The 17,441-nt window shown below is 49.9% G+C and overlaps 1 protein-coding gene across 1 annotated transcript in view; it reads left to right on the top strand.

Annotated features, from left to right (window-relative positions):
- The window catches only part of DYNC2I1 (dynein 2 intermediate chain 1), a 48,290-nt gene extending 37,271 nt beyond the window's left edge, over nucleotides 1–11,019 (top strand). The window contains 8 exon segments of the mRNA XM_038559853.1: nucleotides 1,607–1,720; nucleotides 1,813–1,874; nucleotides 2,296–2,347; nucleotides 5,024–5,084; nucleotides 5,740–5,839; nucleotides 6,024–6,155; nucleotides 7,883–8,106; nucleotides 10,437–11,019. Coding sequence (XP_038415781.1) covers nucleotides 1,607–1,720; nucleotides 1,813–1,874; nucleotides 2,296–2,347; nucleotides 5,024–5,084; nucleotides 5,740–5,839; nucleotides 6,024–6,155; nucleotides 7,883–8,106; nucleotides 10,437–10,611 — 920 coding nt within the window. The 3' untranslated portion in view covers nucleotides 10,612–11,019.
- Nucleotides 11,020–17,441: the final 6,422 nt, after the last annotated feature.

Genomic DNA, 17,441 nt, shown 5'->3' on the forward strand with positions numbered 1-17,441 from the left:
GGTCCCTGTGAAGGGTTCTGGTGTCGGGGTCTGTGACGTGCACCACACGGGGGGCTCCTTGGGGAAGACATGCTGCTGCTGAGGATACAGGGGTTTAGAGGTACCTTAGGGCTGGGTGCTGTCATAGAGGATTGCGTTTATGGTGTGGTTGTAAGTGCTCCTGATGGATCACTGTGCTCCCCGCAGTGTGTTTCCCCTACGGTGCTCCCTCTGGTGGCTGCCCCCACTGTGCTACCTGCACTGCTTCCCCTACTGTGATTCCCTCTGGAGTGCTCCCCACACTGTGTTCCTCCTGTGCTCCCCCAGTGTGCTCCCCTCATCGTGCTCACTTCCTCTGTGCTCCTCCCAGTACGTGGGCTGCCCAGATGCTGCTCCAGGGCCCCTCCTCCAGCTCTAGGAACTGGAGTCTTATCCTTCCCTGTGTGTTGTTTTCCGGGGTTCAGCCCCAGCCCCCCTGTCCCCTCCCCTGTCCTGGGTCTGGGGTCAGTCTTATCCTCCCCTGTCTGTTTCTGAGGTTCAGCCCCAGCCGCCCATCCCCTTCTGTCCTGGGTCCGGTGTCAGGTGTGTCCTCCCCTGTCTGTTTCCCGGGGTTCAGCCCCAGCCCTCTCATCTCATCCATTCTGGATCTCGTGTCAGGTGTGTCCTCCCCTGTTTCCCGGGGTTCAGATCCAGCACCCCCATCCCCATCTGTCCTGGTTCTGGTATCAGGTATGTCCTTCCCTGTCTGTTTCCCAGGGTTCAGCCCCAGCCCCTCCCCCCATCCCTGTCCATCCTGGGTCTGGTGTCAGGTGTGTCCTCCCTTGTCTGTTTGCCGGGGTTCAGCCCTAGCCCCTCCTGTGCCCCCCCATCCCTGTCTGTCCTGGATCTGGTATCAGGTGTGTCCTCCCCTGTCTGTTTCCCTGGGGTTCAGCCTCAGCCCCCCCATCCTGTCCGTCCTGGGTCTGGTGTCAGGTGTGTCTGTTTTCTTGCGTTGAGAGCATTTTCAGGTAGTGTCTGAACAGGTGTGGTTTCGTCTGTAGTCGTGACTTCTGGGCTCTGCTAAGCGCAGGTTTGGGGGAGGAGAATTTTCATCTCAGTGCCTTGATTTGCATCCTGTATTTCTTTTTTCTGCAATTTTGTATGTGGTTTGTCTTGATTTTTCCCTCCTCTTGGACATTTTGTGGATGGCTCTTATAGGTCACAGGAGCTCTGTGGTGTTAGTTTGTGAAGTGCCGTTTCTGTCCCGGGCAGGCAGGTGGGTGTCTACACCCTTGCCAGCCTTCCTCCATTCCTCTCTGGAGCTGCTGAGCCCCCCACACCCTGGGCCTGCGCGGTAAGGTGGATTTTCTCTCTGCGGGTGCTAGTATCTCTGTTCAACCTCGGCCCCTCCCCCACAAGAGCCTTCACTTCCTCCGGCCCTCGGTGCCCGTGGACTTGGGACTTGTTGGAATGATCAGTCCTTTGTCTCCTTCCGGGTGTGCTGAGGTCCGGGGTCTCTGCCTCACAGTTACGCTAAGTGCCATGATCACACGTGGTTTGCTTGCGGCGTCAGGGTGGCCATACCCCACGCAGCATTAGTCGTGCTTGTGACTGACTCCCTCATCGGTCCTGTGTGCTTTGACCCTAGATGGTGTCCTGACCTCTGTGAATCACTGCAGTCCCATCCAAGCGGTAGAATCCATCTCCACGTCTGTCTACAAAAAACAGAGTTTTGTGCTTTCCCCCTTTTCTATGCAAGAAGGTATGCGACTTTCGTTTCTGTAAAAATCCTTAAAGCAGGTTGTGAACCGTGGATTCCTGTTCATAAGCCATTCTTGTTTCTGTTTCCACTAGAAATGTCAGGTTTGTCCTTCCACGTTGCTTCCCTGGATGAGAGTGGGGTGCTCAACGTTTGGGTGAGTAGGCCGTGCTCTGGGCTCACACCAGGCCTGCGCCCCTTGCCCGCTGGCCCCTGTGGCAGTCCAGGCCGGGTCGGCACCTGCTGGTGGGACTGCGATGACACGGTGACCTGATGACAGGATGACATGCCTGGAGGGCATGACTTCCTGGGGGCGGGGCCTGGGGAGGGGGCGGGGCTCTCAAGGTAGCACTGAGGCTCTGGCCACTGGTTTGAGTGAAGAGATGTGAATAGAGGTCAAAGAAAGGGATTCACGACATTGAAAATACTAGTTCCGAGGTCAGCGATCAGTCTCTTCTCTGGAGCAGAGAAGTGTTTTAGTACTGATGAAAGCACGCGGCCCTGGTTAGACCTGCACATCATCAGGCTGTGGCCTCGTCACCCCTGATGCATGGTAATATGTCAATGTTCTGTTTTAGGTGGTGGTGGAATTACCCAGGGCAGATATCGCAGGTTCAGTGAGTGACTTAGGTAAGTGTGACATAAAGACTTAATTTTAGTTAGTGTTTTGCAGTGAGTGGAGGTTAGAGATCCCGACAACCACTCTGAAAACAAGCACAAAGCTGCCTGAAGATGAGCGCCACAGTCGAGTGTCATGTAACCTCACCTGCCGCTGGGTGGGCACCTCCGCATGACTCATTGACCTTCCTTGGAGCTCACGGTGCTTTCGCATCATTGTGGGCTTGTAGGTCCTGCCTGTCTGTGTGTGTTATTCTGTCCTGAGTGCTTGACACACAATCACTGTGGCTTGTCTCCCTCTGGTTCTTGACATGTCAGTCACCCTGGGCCCGAGCCCTCATCCTGGGACATCAGCGCAGGTGGTGCTGGGAGGGCCTCATGTCAGAAGTGCGGTGTGTGCTGAGAGCGGTAGAAATGGCCAGGAGCCCCGAAGGGAGCTCGGGGCTTTGCTGGGGCCTGTGCTAGAGCATTGGGATGCATGGTGGAGGGTCCTCAGGCTGGCTCCCCAGGAGCTGTTGGCCACGGCTTTGAAGAAACTCTGGTGGGGAAAGGGTGACATGTAAATGTGTAGGGCACACTCACAGGTCATGCTTCTTTATGCTGCTACATACCCTATGTGTCTAGTTAGCATGTGATGTCCCCATCCCTGGGTGTGATTTTCAGTATGATTATGAGGCAGATATAGGTGAAGGGTCAGTGCTGGGGTCCATCTTGGCTCAGCGGTTTGGTCAGATTCTCACAGCTGAACTCCCCTTTGAGATGCTGAAGAGTTAGCACTGGTCCGGGATGCCGGATGGGGGTGCACTGGTCAGACTGCGTCTTGGGGGCTTGTTGGGAGCTTGTGGCTTCTGGGGACTGCCTAGTTCCTGGCAGCAGGCAGCTCCCGTGGGAAAGGCTAGAAAATCAGGTGGCCCTGGCCTGAGAGGAGTCCCCTGTGGACCCAGTCTGCTCCTTGCTGTGCCTCAGTTGTGGGTGGCAGCTCCAGCACTTTGCTGCTTCTGGGCCGTGGCATCCAGGCCCCGCTCCAGGGAGGATGCATCTGGGGGAATTGTTGAGTCTTCCTCGGGTCTGGCGTTCCCTGACTTGCCCTCACGTCATGAGCTGTCAGTGCTGGCTTTCCAGGGACCAGCCTGGCCAACATGCATCTTGTTCCCACCATTTAGAAATCAGGGACTTAGAGACGGGACGCAGCAGGTGCCAGTGCTGCATGTCAGGGCCAGTGCCGGTGGACTGTGCCCCCGGCTGGCCATGAGAACGGGGCGGGGTCATTTCTCTGACTTCACTGCTAACACATGTAAGGCCGAGCATCCAGTCTGCTCATGACAAGACCATTGTCCTGAGTGTGTGGAGCCTCTGGGGGCCCCAGACCCTGGGAGCGTCAGAGCAGGTGGGTGTCAGGGAGGCGCTCCTGGCCCTGGGCTCACAGTCAGGCTCAGGCTCACCTGCCTTCACCCGGGTGTATGCCCTGGGCCCGAGGACGTTGTGGCCTTCAAGCACATCCCAGGGCTTTGCTCATTTGGGCCATTACCGGGGCGTTTCTTAGGAATTTTAGATGGTGATGAGGACTTAGAGTGTCTTCCACGGTTAGTTTGTGATCTTCCCATAGAGACAAAATCATTTTGCATAAAAATACTTGGTAGTGATGTGGAAAGTTTGTTGTGAAGTGTTGTTGTATAAAAACTCCTTTTATCTACAGGACCACTTACCCAAACTCTGACCATGTTTCCACTTTGCTTTTGGGAAAAGAGGGGATGACATTCGTACCAGAACTCAGTGGAGGGGTGCTGGCCATTACGTGCCCACGGGAGTGTATGGGGGTAGTTCCAAGCTCTCATGTGTGTGTAACTCAGGTCACACTTAGAGCTGATCATTCACCATCTTTCCTTGCTCCGCGGAGGACCAAGGGCAGGGCAGGCTTCCCAGGTGAGGTTGTGACGTGGGGAGACTCAGCCCTGGAGCTCCTGTGGGAGGGTGGCTTCAAGTCTGCAACAGCAGTACTCAACATCACAGTCGAGACTGTGTTGGAGCTGGTCATGTGTGAGGAATCACCCCGCCCCCCGCCCCATTGCCAGTGGAATTTACCTGTGTGGTTACGGTCTCCCCACTCCCACGGTTCTAGGCAATACCTTGCCCAGAACTTGGGTTTCCATATGCATAAATTTTTAGTTCCCTCATTTGCAGTGATTATACAAAAGGAGGAGTCTGTTGGGAACAGACAACGGAGGCAAAGCCTGTGAGGGGCTGAGGGTTGGGGTTAGGAGTCCAGGGAAGGGGTGCCAGTGCTGAGGAGCAGGCCCATCGGGCATGCCTCGCATAGTGAGGAGGGAGGTCCTGGGAGTTTCTGACCAGCGTGGGGCCTCCAGTGGGCATTTACAGCAACGAATTCCTGTTGGGACTTGAGGGCTTGGGGTTTGGAGGGTTTTTTTTTTTGCTTAGCATACTGCCATTATTTTACTTTATCAAATCTAAAAATGTAAAGGAGTCTTGACTGGTTTCACACTCCTTTATTCTAGTTCAGTTTGCAGGAACCGTGCCTGCTTGAGGGAGGGAACACTTCATGGGCCACATTTTGGCATCTTTTCCTAACACAGATATTTAAACAATGAAAAACAATTTCAGGCAACTCCAGTTGGATTCTGATTTAACTTGTATTAAGAGGTACATTTCTTTATGGCTTCCTGTTCGTAGGCTTGATACCTGGAGGGAGGATAAAGCTGGTGCACAGCACTACGATTCAGCTGAGCGACAGGTAAGCCTGTGCTGCTCTGGGTCAGGACATCCCCTCCTCTCACAGGACCGATTTCCCACAGAAGGAAGTGACATTAAGTAATTGCATGAACAGAAGATGTTCTGCTGCGTGCTGAAAAATCCAACCTTTCACATTATTTTTGCTAAATTAGTTTAATATTAATGAGTCCTTGTAGTAAATACAGTTCCCAGGTATAGAGCTAACAATATTTTCTTTGATTAAAATAATTTCTATCTTATAAATTGGTACAATTTGACTATTTTTCACCAAGTTTTCACATAACTCTGAACTTAAATAGGTAAGTTTCAAGAAACAAACCTCAATATGAAAGTTTCTTCAGAAATTTTAATTTTTGCTTTTACTCCTATCACTTTATGTGACACAAATATTAAATATTCGTATATTGCTTGTGGTATTTATATATTCTGTGTAAATTTATTTCCCAAGCATCTTTTCTTTTGCCATCTGTTGTTGGGGGTTACCAGCATACGATTTTCCCTTGGAGAATTTGTTGTATTAGCATGGTTCTTCTTAGAAGGTCTGGGTCGTAGTGAGGAATCTGTACGTGCGCTGAAACTGTACATCACCGTTAGTCGCTTGACACATAATTTGGGTTAGGATCAAACATCTGCTCATCTTTGCTGTTACTTTACAGCCTGTGTCAGAAGGGCTGTGAGTTCTGGGGCTGCACACAAACCCTGAATGTGAAGTTCCTGCCGTCAGACCCTAGTCACTTCATTGTCGGCACAGACATGGTAAGACTTGAAATCTCACTCTAATTCATTTTCCTTCCCTGGTCGCTTGGCAAATATCTTCATTGAAGATTAACTTCTTGTTTGCTTCTGTTACGACGATGCTGTACCATTGTATCAAGAACAGATGCTTGTCCCACCTCCTGCCTCACTCTCCATGGTCACCACTGCTCTTCTTTGCTCCCAGGGTCTGATAAGTCACGGCACCAGGCAAGATCTGAGAGTATCTCCCAAACTGTACAAACCTCAGCAACACGATGTGAGACCCGTCCGAGTGAACGTGATTGACTTCTCACCGTTTGGAGAACCAGTCTTCTTGGTAAAGAAGCTGTTGGTTGAAGCACCATTTCTGTTTGGGCAGCAAAACTCGGCTGTGATCTCTGGGGATTATTCTTAAAGTTGATCACTTTGGTGCCAATGGGCGGTGTGGGAGACTGTGTCCTCTGTGCAGCTCATGCAGGTCATTCCACGTGGCTGTAGAATGGGCCTTAAAATTCCTTATCTTCCCATAATTTGGGCTTACAGAGAAGTTGCGATCGCCAGCCCCTCACACCACACTTGACCTCTGTGGCTCCGTCCTCACCCTCCCAGTCTGTGTGGATGCACGTGCTTTACCATCTGAGAGGAAGTCGCAGAAATGCCACTCTGTCCCTAAATGGTTTGGTGTAGTTTTCTAAAGCAGGGTCATTGTCCTGCAGCCGCAGTCTGGCCGCGACCACCAGGAAGTTAGGCCCGGCGCAGCCCCCGCTCTCTGATGGGTGGGTCGATGATGTTCTGGGTTAGAATAAAATCACAGCCAGGGCATAAGTTCACTCAGCTCTGGGACAGTGCCTCAGTCTCTCCTGACCTTGATGTTTTTGAAGGGCATACAGTGCTCCTCAGTTTGAGTCTGCATGATGTTTCCCCCCGACTGGATTTGGGTTTGTGCTGAGCCCTCTCCGCAGCTCCCTCCATGTGGGGTCCCCGCATTCCCTGTCTGATTCCCGTGTGTGTGTGTGTGTGTGTGTGTGTGTGTGTGTGTGTGTGTGAGCTCCCTGCACAGCTCCCCAGAGTCCGTTGCTGAGCTTGGCATCCAGGTGTGGCTGCCTCCGTCATTTGGGTGATTGGCAGATGGTGGTTTTCTAGTCTTGCCCTAAGTGTGACGTTATCAGCTGTGGAAGGCCTCCCCTCTGTCCTCCGCAGGCCTGCTTGTGTGCCTTTAGGACAGGAAGTGGACGCAGGGCTATTTCCTCTCCTCACTGTGTTACATCCTCTGCCCTGCCGCCCAGACTGTCCTGGGCACATCCTTCAGGCTGGTTCTCGTGTTTTCTGACCTCATTCTGTGCTTTCTGGGACAGCAGACTCTGGGATCAGCCACTTCTCCAAGCAGTCCTGGTTCCCATCAGTAGAAAAATACCAAGAAACCAAGATGTGGACAGACACAGCTCCATACCCACTGACAGACTCGGTGCTGGCCATGCACCTTTAGTGCTCCCTCCACTCGCCTGGCAGCGGGAGGCCCGGCTTGTTCTGCCCGCACTGTATGTGTATGTGCTCGACCCTAGAGCACACAGGCCATCTCGTGGTTGTTAACTCCTGCTACTGCTGTTTTGGAGGAAGGGTGTGAAGGATTAAAGAGAATGATTTAAATAGTAATTAAGCTTCTCTAAGCTAAAAATTTGGGCTTTTACTAAACCAGCCAAGTTTTGTTTTATAAAAATCTCAATCTAACTGGAATATATAACCACAGTAATGGTTTAGACTTATATAATCTTTTTAAAAAGGTGGGTAAATAAATGATTTCTTCAGGGCCAGTCTTAATGGCTGATGGTTGAATTAGCAAAATTCAACTTTGTTAAAGATAAACACCTGTTTTTATATTTGCTGAGTTCAGTATTGACTGTTTGGGAAGGAGGCAGGGGTCCAAAGTGTATCAGCATCTCCAGGGTGAGTGCTCACCTTATGGTTTGTGAGGACAGAGCCAATGCTCTGAAGTGTCTGCCGCTACTGAATCTGAGTGAAAAGGAAGAGAGAATGGAGACCAACCATCTCCACCCCTGTTCCCAGGCCGGCTGTTCAGATGGAAGCATCCGGTTACACCAGCTGACCTCCGAGTGCCCTCTCCTGCAGTGGAACGGCAGCACCGAGGGCCACGCGGTCACCGGCCTCCGCTGGTCCTTGACAAGACCTGCTGTGTTCCTGGCCCAGGATGAAACATCCTGTATTTATATCTGGGACCTGCTGGAAAGTGACCTGGGTCCTGTGGCCAAACAGCTCATCTCTCCAGACAGGTGAGTCCCATGATGTGCCCTCATAGGCAGATCCTTTCAGAAGCATCCTGGATGGTCTCATGTGTAAGGTAACTATGCTTTAAGACATGGTTACTTATGTTTAAATTTAACTATTATTATAGTTACATATTTAATATTTTGAAAACCACTTTAGAAAATGTTATTTCATATCCCATCCGGAAAAGTCTGAATGAGAGAATTCACACTCTACTATTTTCCCTTGAAAACACTTTTTGTGAGTTCCTTAGTTATGTTCATTTACTAGATGTTTAAATTCAGTATTTGGCCGAGTAACATACAGAGTCTTCCTTCTAGTTTCTAAAAAGAAATGCTCCACGGGAGTCAGTAATTCCCTTAATTTCACGTCAGTGTCATTGTCGGCCCTACAACAACATCACAGTCCACCCAGCCTCTGCACAGTTTAATGTGAAACACACTCATGTGAGTAGTTCTTGATGCTTTAAATAATTCCATTTTGTTATGTTTAATCCAAAGTTGAAATATGTAATGAGTTTTCACTATGAAGGACTCTCTCTTGTCCCCACTTTGTCTCTATACCTATTTTCTTCCTTGGAATTTTATATTCCTGCTGTGAAATGGAGGCTCCTTATGACCTGGGGAGGACGAGGCCAGCCAGCATCTTCCACTTTGTGGAAGAAAGAGGACAAGCCATGATCAAACCCAGGGCATGGTTTGACAGAACGTGGGGACACACCAATAAGACCTGGGAAAACAAGAACCGCAGTTGTTTAGGTCCAGAACTCATTATTCTTACGTTACTCTAGTTATTAGACCAGTACATCATCGAACTCCAGACTGTGATTCCCATAGAAGCACATGATGCACACACAGTCCATTCCCAAAAGTTTGCCTGTTACTTAGTCAAGTGTTTACTAAGCGCCTAAGAGGTCTTGTGGTGCCGACATGTGCTCTTAGCGTGTCTTCTTGGTGCTTGCGTGGACTCTGCAGCCCATGTTGGGCATGCATTGCAGTCACTGTGGGGGCCTTTCGTGTTTGTCACCTGTACTCATGCCCCCAAGTTTGTGGCAACTAAGTTTGACCTGTATTTGACACGAGTAGTTGAACAGTGTTGAGGTGACTCTTGTAATTTTTTAAAATTTAAATCACTTAAAATTTAAGTCACAGCCGGTGTAGTATCATTGTTGGGGTGGCGGTCAGGGACTTGTCAGTTACCTGTAACACCCCGAGCTCATCCCATCATGTGCCCTCCCCCATGCCCGCCCCCCCCTCCCGTGACCCATCTCCCACTCCCTCCAGTGACCCTTAGCATGACGCTATGATTAGGAGTCACCCCTGGTTTGCCTCCCTCTGTGATGGTAAGTTTTCCTGGTTGGCTTAGATGCCCTGAACGTGTGGGGCACTCCAGAGCTGGCTTGTGGGTGGGTGTGTGCCGAGCTGCCTCCGAGGGGCCTGGTCCCCGTCAGGATGTGCCGTGCTAGCCTTGCACCGTGGGGCAAGTCTACAGGACCTCAGCGGGTGCTCAGACCCTGGGGGGCCACAGCGGGGTTCCCTGCTACCCGTGAGTGCTGGCACCCCTGAGGGGCTCACCACTCCTGTCCTAGGCCAGTCATGGACTCACAGCTCATGGCCCCTGGTCATTGCAAGGAGACGACAGGCCTTAGCTCCTTGGTGAGTTGTAAGGTGGGATGAGTGTGTGACGGGCATTCCCAGGATGCTGGGGACCCCCAACCAAATCAGGCACGGTCAGGGGCTAGGGGAGACCTCGGGGTGGGGAGGATGCCACTGAGCCAGGTCTCAGAGTTATCCTCTGAGTGACCAGAGGAAGACGGGAGATCATGTCCCAGGAGTCTTGCCCATCGGAGCCGTGTGGGGACTGGGGTGGGGTTGGCCCTGACCAGCCAGCAGGCCTCTAGCGCACACGGGGTGCATGCCTCTGCATGTCTGCCGGTGGCCTGGGAGGGGAGAGGTTGGAGACTGGACCCGAACGGAGAAAGTGGCAGTGAGGGGGTGGCGGAGGCAAAGTCAGGGCTGTGAGGCTGGCCTCAGGCTTTTTGCCGGGCACTGTAGGGCCACCTGCATCCCTGTCACTGGGAGGCATAGGCTGGACAGGGCCCCAGTGCTTGGGGCATTGACCTGGCGTGTCCTTCATTGTGGCCGGTCGGCTCGCAAACAGTCAGCCACAGAAGTGCATTTTCTAAGTGGTTTCTATAGGTTTTTATACGTTTATTTCTGGCCTAACCTTTCATTTGACACTGAAATTTTCAGAATTCTCTTCCTTTTTGCTCTCTCCTTGGAGGATGGATAACTTGGGAGACTCACAGTCACACAGCTGTGCCTCTTGCTTTCAGACTGGTGGCCATGACGGTCGTGGGTGAAGCGGAGAAGACCAGCGGCAGCTTCCTGGCCCTGGTGCTGGCCAGAGCCTCTGGCAGCGTGGACATCCAGTACTTGAGGAGGGCTTGGGTGGCCCCCGTGCGCGACGAGCTGAGGAGGCTGCAGCGGCTCTTGCAGGAGGCCCTGTAGGGGAGGGGCTGCAGGTGTGCTCATTGTGGGGGACAGGGCCAGGTGATGACTCCTGTGGAGAGACCAGCTCTATCTGAGTGCATGTACATTGATGTAGATAGAAGGCGTGGATTCTGTGTGTAACTTGTTTTATAAGAATGTTACCTCAGTGTTCCCAGTAAATAAATCACTATTTTTGAATGGAAACAACAAACATTTTAGTGTATGTTGAACTTGAGAGGAAATAGTCGATTTCGATTATGTTCTTCTCTGAGAATATTTTTACTTATTCTTTGAATAGCTTTAAAATATTAGCACATTTATGTTTTAAACTATGTACCATGAATGTATTTTAATGAACAGTTTTCTTAGTCCTGCAGAAAAGGACATGCTCAGGTGTAAATTAAAGGAGTGATGTCATTGAAATGACCTCTGTCAACCGTGTTTTCTTAAAACTTTCTTGTTTTTCTTTCACATTATTTGAATGTCAGACACATTTTACATTATGTTTTAGTATTTTAAAATGTCCTTGTATAAAAATAACACAAATAAATAAATTCTCTTGAATTCTGAGATGAGATCCAAGAAAGTCTGGGATGGCCCCTGTCCCACACCCAGTGTCCCTGGCTCAGTGAGGGTGGGATGGTCAGCAAGGGTCCAGGCAGGGCTTCTGTCTTCTCTGGCCACATTGAGCTTCCACTTGGCCAGCAGCATGAGGGTTTCACCATGGAACTGGTGTCCAGGAGGCTGACCTCTGCTTCCTTCACTGGACCGGGAGCTCTGTGGACAGAGACGTGTCTCTTTTGTCACTATCATCTTCAAGGGCTGTGTGCCTGCCTCGCACACAGTAGGCGCTCAGCCTATGGTGAAAGAAGGAAGAAAGGAACGCATGGCCATTGGGTGAGGGGTCCATGTGGCTCTCGCTAATGCATAGCAGAGTACTGTCAGATTGCCATCTGACGTAGCTGGGTGTGGAGATTTTAATCCTGGAAACAGGCCCGGCCCCTCGGCCCCTTATCCACCACCAGCCCTCAGGTCCTTATTTGTGAAATCTGACCTACAGTGGAATTGAGAGCAGTCTAACTGCTTCTCTAGTGATAACCAGTAACCTCCAGCGGCCTCCAGAGTAAGAGGGCATCAAGTTAGCAGCCACACTAACTCTTCTAAATCCCAGTAGAGGCTCAAGAAGATGCAGAAGAGACAAAGCATAGCTACCAAAGACTGGCCCACTGATTAGGAGCAGCTTCGAGATGTGGCATCGTTGGACTCCGCCTGAAAAGTGGATTGAAAGACCAAGGTCCTCCTGTTGAAGCCTGGGTCTTAGACTCAAGACTCCTGTGTGCACTCTGCTGCATCCCTGCAGAACTGCTCCTCCCTCAGTGGCTGCTCTTGCTTCCACAGGCGAAGCCCTCCCATGCCCACCAGTGGCACCTCCTTTCTCCCCTCCACATGGAGGCCCCAACACCAGGAAACACCAAGAGGAAGATCAATGCCAACATACAATTTTGTCAAAATTATCCTTGAGGGCATGGGGATTGGAAGGGCCCTGCCAGCAGTTATACTGGAGAAGCCCATTTGGGGTGGGAGCTGCTGTTTGAAGAGCTTGTTTAGAGCATCTGGAGACAAAAGGACAGAAGAGGAGGCCCCATCTGAGTCCAGTGGCTCTGGGCCAGTGTGTCTGCTTTGGGCTGGGATCGTGTACACTTGACCCCAGTGTCTAGGAGGGAAGGTCCTGCTGGACCCTGCTCTTGGCAGCCAGACTCCGAGGAGCAGTAGACTATTCGTGATGATTGGAGTGCTGTGAAATACATTACACGGCAGACGAAGGGATCTCATCCTGAGGACTGAGAAAGAGCAGAGCTCTGCAGACAGCCAGAGGAAGAAAAATGGGCAAGCAGCAAACAATGGCAAAATGATAGGCTACGAGGAGAAATGGCTTCTGTGAGAAGGACTAGAAAGCCACAGGAGAAACCAGGTTTAAGCATTAAGTGCTAGAGACAGAGTTAACCCACACTGAGGATGATGAGTGTGTATTTTCCACAAGGAATGATGGTTCAGCAATGTGCAGAGGGACAGACTGAGGAAACAGTGGAAGACCTGAGGTCCAGACAAGGAATTCTAAGTGTTTCCAAGGACGAACAAATGGAAAAGAAGTAACAATAAACAATTGTAGGAAGAACTCCCTGAGTTGATAAAAGACCTACTTACCTGAGTCAGAAGGCTCACTGGGAGGTGCTCCACAGACAGCAACAAGGTCAGCATTTGCGTCCGCCATCAGTGTGCTTTCAGCGTCAAGGAAACGAATTTTATTTTTCTTCTTTTTTTCCCTCCTTTTTAGTTAATGGAGCATTTTTGTTATGATTCCATCTTATGTCTGTTGACTTAAGCACTTAATATCTCTTTTAATGAGTTGCTGGTGATTGCCTGAGGGCTTACAACATGCATGTGTTTAACGTGAGTCTGCCCCAGATTGTATCATACCCCCGGTGGGTGGCGCAGGGCACCCACCCCCCTCTTCCTCCTGGGGGTTTAATGTTCCTAAGAATTTTGTTTGTCTAGAAAAGTCTTTATTTCTCCTACACTATTTACTTACTTATTTTAAAGATTTTATTTGCTCATTCATAAGAGACATACACAGAGAGAGATAGAGGCAGAGACACAGGCAGAGGGGAGAAGCAGGCTCCATGCAGGGAGCCTGATGGTGGGACTCGATCCCGGGGCTCCAGGATCAGGCCCTGGGGCAAAGGCGATGCTAAACCGCTAAGCCACCCGGGCTGCCCGTCTCCACTTTTTAATAACAATTTATTTATGAGAGAGAGACAGAAGAGAGACTCTCCAGCAGACTCTCCACTGAGCCCAGAGCCCGACCCAGGGCCTGATGTCATGACCCTGAGATCAAGACCTGAGCTGAAAGCAACAGTCGTCCGCTTCCCCTGCTGAGCTCCCAGGCGCCCTTTTCTGAGATGCATCCCCACTGAGTGCAGCAGTCCCTTCCTGGGTTTGGTGCTTTCATTCAGTACAGATGTCCCCCCATCGTCAGCCAGTTCTGAAAAGAAGATGCCCACATTTTCATCTTTGTCCCCTGTAAGTAATAGGCCTCTTCTCAGCTGCTTTCAGGATTTCCATTTTAATTTTACCAGCGATTTAAATATGATGTGTGGGTTTCTTGCCCCCCAACCCCTCACCCACCCCCACCCCCCACCCTACTCAGCATCCTCTGAACTTCTTGGATCTTCAGGTTGGTGTCTGTCATTAATTTTGGAAAGTCCTCAGCTATTATTTCCTCAAATATTTCTTTTCCCTGTTCTCTCTTCTCAGATTCAAGCAATGTATGCATTAGATTGTATGATATTATCTCACAACCATCCTGCCTTTTTCTTCCTTTTCTTTTTCCCCCCTCTTTCTGTTCCAGTTTGGGTAACTTTCTTGCCCTGTCTTCCAGCTCATGGATTCTTTCCTTGGCTGTGTTGAGTCTAAGAATGAGCCCACTGAAGGCATTCTTTTCCTGCTGCTGTGTCTTTCTTTTCTAGCATTTACATCACATTAATTTTTTATAGTCTCCATCTCTCTGTTGAAATTACCCATCTGAGGGATGAGCACTGGGTGTTACTCTATATGTTGGCAAATTGAACACCAATAAAAAATAAATTTATAAAAAAAAAAGAAATTACCCATCTGATCCTGTGTGTTGTCCACTTGTTCCATTTTAAACCTTAATGTGTTGATCATAGTTATTTTAAGTTCCCTCCCTGTGAACTAGTAGGCTAATTGTCACATCACTGTCATATTTTTTTCTTCCTTTTGTGTAGGCCTCTTTTTTTTTGTTGGAAGTGGCATATCTGGTGTAGGACAGTAGAGACCAAGGCCTGGCAGTGGCCAGCCTTCTCTTCTGCCAGGCCTTTCTTTCCCTTGGGGCTTGAGTCAGTCTCATCGGGGCTGGATGTGTTTGGGATTTGCTGTTGCTACCAATTTCTCTCATAGATCCTGTGGGTCTTGGGGGATAGTGCTTGTTTGTGAGAGCCTTGCTTCAGCATCTGCTCCATCCTCAGCTGGGGTTCCCTCTGTTGTCCTCCAGCAGGTGACTTGTTGCTTGATGCTTGCTGCCTTGTTGTAGGGTGGACTTCGGGTTTCTGTCTTGATGGAGCCTTGCCTCAGGCCCTGGCACCACGTTTCAGGGGTGATCTGCTTTCCTGGCCACGTCCTGAACTTAGCACCTATTTCCCCCATCCCTACCAGGGACCCTGTCTTTCTTTCCCTCCTAGCTGTATGATCATCCCTTATGTTGTGAGGGTACCAAGAGAGTCCTTTTTTTTTTTTGGTAGTTAACATTCAGTGCAATCCTGGTTTCTGCAGCAGAATTCAGTGATTCATCAGTTACATACGACACCCATTGCTCCTCCTAACAGGTACCTCCTCCATCCCATCACCAGTCTGGCCCATCCCCCACCTCCTCCCTCGAGCAGCCCTCAGTTTGTTCTCTTTCATTTTTTTTTTTAAGATTTTATTTATTCATTCATAGAGAGGCAGAGACACAGGCAGAGGGAGAAGCAGGCTCCATGCAGGGAGCCTGATGTGGGACTTGATCCCAGGTCTCCAGGATCACATCCTGGGCTGCAGGCGGCGCCAAACCGCTGCGCCACCGGGGCTGCCCCAGTTTGTTCTCTTTCAGTAAGAGTCTCTTATGGCTAGTTTCCCTCTCTCCTTCCTATCTTTTCCTCTTTCCCATATGTTCATCTGTGCATCTGTTTTCTTTCTTAAATTCCACATATGAGATAGATCACATGGTATTTGTCTTTCTCTGACTTATCTCACTGAGCATAATACCCTCTAGCTCCATCCATGTCATTGCAAATGGCAAGATTTCATTCTTTGTGAAGGCTGAGTGATATTCCATTGTATTACATACAACATCTTCCATCTCCATCAGTCCACGAGCATGTGGGCTGTGTCCATATCTTGGCTATCGTAGATGCTGCTCTAAACATAGGGGTTCATGTATCCCTTTGAATCAGTGTTTTTGTATTTGAGAGGTAAATTCCCAGCATTGCCATCGCTGGGTTGTAGGGTAGCTCTATTTTTAACATTTTGAGGACCCTCTACCCTGTCCTCCACAGTGGCCATACCAGCTTGCATTCCCACCAGCAGTGCATGAGGCTCCCCTTTCTCCATGTCTTCCCCAACACCTGTTGTCTCCTGCCTTGTGGACTTTAGGCATCCTGTTGAAGAGTGTGCCTTCTGACAGGTTAAGGCTTGTTCTGTAGACAGACATCGTGAAGGTCCCAGCCCCGGGGAGCTTGGCACCAGGAGTCACCAGGAGGATGGTCTCAGGGCCATGCATCTGCCAGTGCCCAGGGCAGGAGTCCAGGAGAGAAGCCTGGAGAGATGCCCCTGACCTGGCACAGGTCACCAACTCAGGTCCCCACCTCTCCTGGGTCTCCCCAGCCCGTGGCTGGGCCTGGGGACGTGTGTACTTGCAGCTCTTACGTGGGCATAGGCTGCTGCTCCCCCAGACTCGGTGGCTTGTTGGTGCTGCTTGGAGCCCTCTGAACACAAGCACACTCCTCACGGATGCTCTGGGTTGGGCATCTGCAGAAGGCACATGGGCTGTGAGAGAGTGAGCCCTGCAGGACAGCACATCTCCGGCCGTCCCTCCACTCCACCTCCTGGGCTTCACTGCAGAGCTTGCATGTACGATCCCCAAACCGCACACATTTGCAAGGAGAGTACAACCCAGAGCTCTCCTCTAAGAAATGTGATTCTAAAGACACCCACCAGGATCCAGTCTGTTCAGGGTGATATCAAGGGGGTGATTACTTATTTTTTTGAAAGATCTTCTATTTTTGATATGCAGTAATGTGAAATACTCAGAAAACCCACAGTCAGGTCAAGTAACTTCCATACAAGAAGTTTCCTTACTCATTCTTCATTTGCTGCTAGTTGACAACTTCCCTTCCCAATAAAAATTCACTTACACCTCCTGCCTTTGTAGTTCTGGTATTCACTTTACTATGTAATAGAAGTAGCATGTTGCTGCCAGAATACAAGCATTGCTTTTGGCAAATTAAAGTGCATGTCATTTCTTACTATTACTAGAGAGGGGAAGTAAAGTACACAAGTCCAAGTCTAAAACATAGTACTTTTCCATGCAGATGTGTACACATGTCAGAGGGTGTCCAGTTTGTCTAGTGATTGTCATGTAGAGTTGGGCCACTATTGTGTGTTGCTGATCATTGACTGTAGTCCCAAAAAAGCCTTGTGAAAATGTTATAAACTGTTGATTCCATATACATGAAGGGGTTTCTTTGCTATAAGAAATCCAAATGGAATAAGGAATGGAGATGAGAAATATAGAAAGCCTGTCTGTACAGTTCTTGGGTTTTCTGAGCACACCAGGCATTCAGCCTGACTCAAGAATGCCCCGGAGGCCTCCACACGTGGGGGAGGGTGAGTGCAGCTGGGGAGGGGTCTCCCGTCTGCCCTTGGAGTGCTGATCAGGGGTGTAGTGTGGGGGAGCACGGTCCTGCCCTATGCATGGACAGGGGGGAATTAGCCTCGAGAACAGGAAACAGACCCCAAGCAAAACAACCCCAAGGCAATTAAAAAGCTACCATCAGAACTTGGAATCTTGATAGTTCAGCTTCATGCTGATATGATATTTATAAATCTATGATAACAGGGTCTCACCAGAGTATTGGGACGCACCATCTGGTTGTCGCAAACTCAAGACTTCTACTTAAAAGACATCTTTTTAATATTTTTAAATTTTAAATCTTTTTAAAAAATTATGCATGAGAGACACACAGAAGAGAGAGAGAGAGAGAGAGAGAGAGAGGCAGAGACACAGGCAGAGG

Source organism: Canis lupus, chromosome 16, assembly GCF_011100685.1.
Source record: "Canis lupus familiaris isolate Mischka breed German Shepherd chromosome 16, alternate assembly UU_Cfam_GSD_1.0, whole genome shotgun sequence".
Lineage (NCBI taxonomy): Eukaryota > Metazoa > Chordata > Mammalia > Carnivora > Canidae > Canis > Canis lupus.